Source organism: Crinia signifera, chromosome 2 (assembly GCF_055691185.1).
Source record: "Crinia signifera chromosome 2, ASM5569118v1, whole genome shotgun sequence".
NCBI classification, from domain to species: Eukaryota; Metazoa; Chordata; class Amphibia; order Anura; family Myobatrachidae; genus Crinia; species Crinia signifera.
In genome coordinates this window covers 344,522,021-344,529,032 of record NC_139218.1, presented here as the reverse complement: position 1 = coordinate 344,529,032, position 7,012 = coordinate 344,522,021, and the positions used below count along the sequence as shown (strand labels likewise).

General features: G+C 42.0%; 1 protein-coding gene across 1 annotated transcript; it reads left to right on the top strand.

The window, feature by feature from the left end:
• The first annotated feature begins 2,211 nt into the window (after positions 1–2,211).
• BCDIN3D (BCDIN3 domain containing RNA methyltransferase) lies at positions 2,212–5,388 on the top strand. Its single transcript, XM_083171287.1, has 2 exons — positions 2,212–2,664; positions 4,695–5,388. Exons 1-2 carry the CDS (start codon positions 2,470–2,472, stop codon positions 5,265–5,267), a joined length of 768 nt encoding a protein of 255 aa, XP_083027413.1. The 5' UTR covers positions 2,212–2,469; the 3' UTR covers positions 5,268–5,388.
• Positions 5,389–7,012: the final 1,624 nt, after the last annotated feature.

The following is a 7,012-nucleotide window of genomic DNA, read 5'->3' as shown; positions in this document are numbered from 1 at the left end:
TTGGGTATTACAGTATTAATATTTAATATAAGACATCAATAAAAATACATAACAATACGATCACATATAATAAAAAGGTAAAAAGTATATTGTATATTTACTATGACAGTGTCCACCTCTACAAAAGGCCTGGGTGTGAATGAATTAAAGTCTCACTTGTTCCTAGTGTTGCCCTCTCATAAGATGAATTGCTGGATAGCGGGTGTCCATATACCTGTTTGCAGCCTGATGATATAGAGCTCCCCTCGTGAGGAAAGATGACACACGTCTCACGGAATGGAGGGCCGCAAGATGTTATCAGGTGGTGGTGTCCCTTTTGAGAGTCCAGTACTTGATGAGGTTGGAGGGCTGGTCCAAGTGGGAGTTGAAATCACAATATTTGTAATCCACAGGTAGTGTAGAGGATAACCGCCTAACGCGTTTCGTCATCCACACATGCCTTTGACAAAGCCATCTGTGGATGACGAAACGCGTTAGGCGGTTATCCTCTACACTACCTGTGGATTACAAATATTGTGATTTCAACTCCCACTTGGACCAGCCCTCCAACCTCATCAAGTACTGGACTCTCAAAAGGGACACCACCACCTGATAACATCTTGCGGCCCTCCATTCCGTGAGACGTGTGTCATCTTTCCTCACGAGGGGAGCTCTATATCATCAGGCTGCAAACAGGTATATGGACACCCGCTATCCAGCAATTCATCTTATGAGAGGGCAACACTAGGAACAAGTGAGACTTTAATTCATTCACACCCAGGCCTTTTGTAGAGGTGGACACTGTCATAGTAAATATACAATATACTTTTTACCTTTTTATTATATGTGATCGTATTGTTATGTATTTTTATTGATGTCTTATATTAAATATTAATACTGTAATACCCAATTGGTCAACTATTTTTATTAAGTTAGCGCTCCACCACCAATTTTCTTCTTTTCTCATCAGCTTCTGATATATAGGGGACTTACCATCCCCCGGTGTTGAGCAGCTAAGCAATACCAACTCATCTCAATCAGCGCCCTACATATTCTCTGCCATCCAGGTGGTAGAGAATATTAAACCTTCACGGAAAGATCTCTGTCCATCTTCCTGTGCCTGTTTTAGCCATCATGTTCTTAAGGAAAGTGTAATAAAATGAGAGCACTTTTTTTTAGGATGTGGTTGTGACAATTGCCTATCCAGACTGTTATTCCAATCTTCTTCTTTAAATATTTGGGTATCCTATATGTATAATGTTGGGCTTGTAATTCTGGACACATATTAATTCATACATGCCTACTTTTGAAAACTAATTTCAGGGAGATTATAGTTGGTAGTAGAATTTTGCACAGCGCCCCATTGAGGGGGCATGTCATGCTCCAATTATAGGGCGTGTCTAGTTCCATATATGGAGAGATTGTGAAAAGAGATTGTGAATGTGGCACCTAGAAGCGTGGGTGTGTACTGCTACATCTGAGAGGAATCTTTTAAAATGACTTCTATCCAAATGTAGATAATTATAATTATTATTTAGTTTCTTATATAGAGCAGCATATTCCGTTGCACTTTACAATTGGATGAGCCCGAAAGCAGTTAGTAAGAGCTACTATACTTGCTAAAGTGCTGGGAAATGGTGCTGATGATTCAATGTAAATGTATCTATCTCTCATTCCTTTTTTTCCCCCAAAATGTAACAGTGTAATGTGGGCTAGGTGAGAAATGAGGGAGATTGCTAGACTAATGAGGGAGAGAGTGAGATTGCTGCTATCTCAGGGAGTCTCCTGCAGTATGCAGGAGGGTAAGCAACTATGTTTAATTACACAGGTTCTGTGGCTGATTAAAGGAGAAATGGATAGTCAGCTAGCCACAGAACCTGTGTAATTAATGTGTCCAGAATTAAAGAGATGAGGTGGTAATAACCCTATATACTGTACGCCACTGGTCTGCACTTATACTTGTTACTTTCACAATCTCCCTGAAAAACTTTTTATAAAGTAGGCAAGTATGCTGAAAGGCATGAACATCAATCCTACCATCTCTATCTGTTTTGAAAATTACGTAATTCTGAGCTTTTAAAGTGTGTCAGTTTCTTCTCTAATCCGTTCTCTATGAGCATTTAGCATGGGGGAGGGGGTGGAGAGTGGACTGTGGAGCCTGTATGTGAAGCGGAAGTGAATGGAGAGGGGAGGGCTAAAGCAGTTGCACACTGTGACTGCAGTTCACACACAGTAAGCAGCAGGAAGGAAGCTATAGTAGTACACACAGTGAAACATGAGCTTTTTCTGCAGACTGCTTGCTGCACAAGCAGATTAAATCATGTGAGGACTTTAGAAACATTTTAAAGCGTCTATTGCAGTGTTTTAGCTCAAATGATTATTGAACAGGATAAAACAAGACAAACCAGGGAATTCTGCATTTTCTGAATGGAACCCTGACCCAGCATGCTGAGTGTGTAGGGCTAAGTGTTGACAGTTGCACGCTGAACAATGGCAGATGTGGGTCCAGCTCATTCCCTGGACCCTGGCGCTGCTCCATATGGAAACTTCCCCAATTATTACACATTCCATCCACCCGAAAACCGCATTCAGCATTTGCCCCCTGGGTTACTGCTGGGGCTGCTACAGAGGCAGGAGGGAGAGGAGCAGCCCCTGCTGGCACTGGATGTGGGGTGTAACACGGGGGTGAGTATGGAGAGGATCCCTTCCACTTTATTTGCTGTGTTACAGTATGTACACCACTATATGCAGAACAGTATACACTGCGCAGTATAAGCAGCACAGCCAATCAAAAGTCCTGGTTCAAATAGCCCTTTCTAAGTATTGATATCTGTGTTGGGGCATTATGCACCCAGACATGTGCTGTGTGCTCAGGTATGGGTCACTGGGTCGACTAATTTAAGTCAACATGCATTGGGTCGACCACTGAAAGTCGACAAGCCTTAGGTCGACACCTGAAATAGGTAGACAGGGTTGGAAGGTCGACGGTAGTGCTTCACCTTTTTTGTTGTTGACATAGTTGTTATGGACATCGTCAAATGTGCTCGCTGTGCTTGCCATGCTTCATTTTATTCTCCCACCACTCCCACATGTCGGCTCAAACAAAATGTGAAAAAATCATATTGACCTTTTGACTGTCAACATTGCCATTGTCGACCTAATGCGTGTGTAGACCTTCAAACCCTGTCAAACTTAGCCATGTCGACCTCCAGTATTCGACCCAATGCATGTACCTTAATAGGTTTGACCTATTGACTTTGGGCCAAATGCACTTAGCCTCAAAAGTGATAAAATGGAGAGTGATAAACAACCATTTGTTTGTGTTTGAAAAATGTCAGGCAGGAGGTGATTATTTTCTTTTTTTTTCTTTTAAATGCACTTAAGCTGGGTACACACCTACAGATTTATCTGGCCAATCTGTCTGGTGGGGAAAACAATCTGGTAATGTATGGGAGCATATAAGAATCAACAATTTGCTCCCAAATGCTGGAAAATTAACAAAAATGATTGTCCAGGTACAGTTCTTAAATTAATTCGATTTAACAAATTTGTCTGAATGATTATTTTCTGTTTTTCAGTGTTTAGGAGCAAATGTTCGCTTCTCATATGCTCCCATACATAGCCAGATTTTTTTCCCACCAGATAAATTGGACATATACATCTGTAGGTGTGTATCCAGCTTTTGTAGTAGTGTCCTCGTGCAAACTTTTTACAGGAATGGAGGGGGGGGGGGGTGTTAACAGATTACTGTTAAAACAACACTGCAACCTGCAAAGTGAAATCCTGCATACAGTACCTGTAAATAGTACCTGAAATCCTGCATACAGTACCTGTAAATAGTACCTGAAATCCCGCATACAGTACCTGTAAATAGTACCTGAAATCCTGCATACAGTACCTGTAAATAGTACCTGAAATCCCGCATACAGTACTTGTAAATAGTACCTGAAATCCCGCATACAGTACTTGTAAATAGTACCTGAAATCCTGCATACAGTACCTGTAAATAAGACTAGATGGACCTGTTGGGACTTTCCGCTGCAGTAAAGCGAGATGGATCGGCAGGGCGAATGCATTCGGCCACAGTTGAATTCCCCTGTAAGCTTAGGGGGGCAACTCTCTAAGACAGAAATGCGGTAAAAACCCCATTATCGGGTTTTTACCGCATTTCTGTATGCTCTAACCTCCCTCCGCAGTGGCAGCGCTGCGGAGGGAATCACCAGCAAATGCTATGGGCTTCTTACCGCAGCGCTGTTTGAGGGATCGTCACAGATCCCTCCCAACATGCCCTGTGGCCGGCACGTCACTCTGCGCATGCGCAGATGGGACTCCCGGGTCACAGACCTGGAAGTCCTGTGCCGTCACCACATCGCAAGGGACAACTCATCGCAAGAGCTGTCCCTTGCAGTAATAACGGCATATGTTAGAACATATGCCATTATTAATAATGGGGGGTGGGCGAACAGCGCTGCGGATGTTACAACATCCCGCCCTAGGTGCGGTGCCAAATATTTAGCCCCTAACTCCTCTTTTCCAAGTAAGGTGGCAAATCCCGGGATTGGGATCGGCGGGATCCCAGGATTTGGCCTCTAAAAACGCTGGGATTTCAATCCCGGGATTGGAGTTTCCAAAGAATCCTTTTTCATTGGCTCCAAATGTTTCTGCCTTCTGTATCACTGACCGCTTGGTAAATGTCACTGTTTGGTGTCTTTCAGGAACTGAGCATTGGATTGTATAAGCATCTCGTGCAGCCAGAGGAGATTTCGCAGGTGCCGGAGGATGTCCGTTTCCTGTGCTGTGACATTGACCCCGATCTGATCACCAGAGCCCAAACCTCAAACCCTTGCCCCAATTCCATTACTTTCACTTCTCTGGACATCATGGATGCCTCCTCACCAGCTGTCTTCCACCAGTTCTTGGATAGGTTTAGCCGGTCCACCTTTCACATTGGATTCTGTATGTCCATAACAATGTGGATCCACCTAAATCACGGTGACCACGGACTAGTGGAATTTCTTAGTCGACTAACGAGTCTGTGTGACTATCTGCTGGTAGAGCCACAGCCATGGAAGTGTTATCGGTCAGCAGCCCGGCGCTTGCGCAAACTCGGAAAACAGGATTTTGATCACTTCCACAATCTTTCCATTCGGGGAGACATGACCGAGCAAATAACTAACATTCTGACCAGAGGTGGCAGCACTGAGCTCATTCACTCTTTTGGAAATACAAGTTGGGATAGAAGTCTTTTGCTCTTTAAAAGCAGAAAGTCTACAAGATCACCCAGCTGACACTTAACATTTCCTGTGTTTTTGCATTTTCTAGTTACACAAAACCTTAAAATATTTTAATATTTGTTTTAAAAATGGTAATTATAGAATAAATAAAGTACATTATCAATCTGTAATAACAGCATTGGACTTATTTTTTTTTCAAAGGAATTTAACTGGGAGTGAAAACTTACCTAAAAATACCCTATTTAATCCCCCCCACACCCACATAGTGGCTATTGCTCAAAGCAGGAGACGGTGGGGCTAGAGGATGTCACTATTTCTGGGAACTTGACATTTAGCCATTGCCCCCTCCCAGTTATAAAACAGACTATATATTTCTCCCAGGATTGAATACCCCCCCTATATGTGGGTGCATTCAATCAAATATTGTTATAGAACAATCTAGCGCTAAAACACTGAAGATAACGTTAACAATTTCTTCCAGTGACGTCACCCAGCTGACGTTTAACATGCGGTCAAGGACGATGTATGCGAATATGACTGCATGTTCAGATGACAGGGTGGATTGTTAACCACTCGTGGGAGTGTGTATCATATAACAATAAAGTGGGTACACACTAGTCGATATGCATGATATATCGTTAAGCAATATTGAATAGTGTATACCTTACTTTATTATTAATGGCCCAGTGTACTGTACATATGGTTATGATTTCTCTCAAGACAACCTTAAATAAGATGATGCAGTGACAGAGGATGTTTTCAAGTGACATTTTCTCCTGGCTTTAGGATCCTGTCTTATTCTATTTGTTTTTTAAATGCAATATGGGCCCTGAACTAATTGGATAAGATGCAGTATCTCTGGGAGGGGAAACGAGACCACTTTGTGAGTTAGGTGGTGCTATACTCTGTAATATTTTCTGCAGATTGTCCAATATGTCATTGCTTAATGAGAGTAGGAGAGGAACTGCTGGGGGGATGTCTTGCTTAACAAACCCAGGGGCTCGATTTTGTGATAGGCATCATTTCTGCTATTGTAATGGTGCTGTCTACATGTCTTCAGATGTTGACTTTTACAGAATATGGATAAATTAATCGAGCGGACACTTTTATGGAAATGCAAAAAAAAATATTTTTTTTGAATAAAACTGATCAGGCGCTTAGGGTCTCGGGTATACCAGGATTCCTCCCGTGCAGTTCAAATATGTAAAAAAATGGAGATAAATATAATAGTGAAGCACGTCTCACATTTAATATTTCACACACACTTTAAAAACATTCAAGACATATAAAAATATCCAGATATGTATAAAATCAGCACATATGACAGTGCGGAACACATGTAACAAAATGCACTGATTAAAGTGCAAATGCAATCCTGAGCTGGCAGAGGTTTAAGAATTACCCGATGGGAAGGAACTGATGGGCTCCTGATGTCAATCTCCCGGGAGATTGACATCAGGAGCTCGGTGCTGCCGTGGGGAGACTCTGTTTGAAATAGATTTAGGACCTTGTGTAGCCAAGAAATCTATTGGATCTTTAAATTCAATTCCCTTTATCCAAAGGGTCTAAATGATTCACTTGAGCTGAATGTTATCCTTTGAATAGTGCTCACCCCCCCCCTTTCTCATTGTATAAACAACAATTCTCCATGTTGCCTCATATGTCCCTTTATTCTCTTCCCCCTTTTCTGCCGATCCCCTTTTTTCCCTTCATTTATATTTGAAGCCACAAATGTTAAAAGTATCATATAATTGTAGATATATATATTAAAATGACTCCTTTTAATAATAGTGGTACCA

Bases quoted from the DNA above. Each gene is read 5' to 3' on its own strand.
- BCDIN3D (XM_083171287.1), top strand. From the start codon at position 2,470: ATGGCAGATGTGGGTCCAGCTCATTCCCTGGACCCTGGCGCTGCTCCA. The intron at 2,665-4,694 runs GTGAGTATGGAG...GGTGTCTTTCAG, and splicing joins ATGTGGGGTGTAACACGGGG to GAACTGAGCATTGGATTGTA.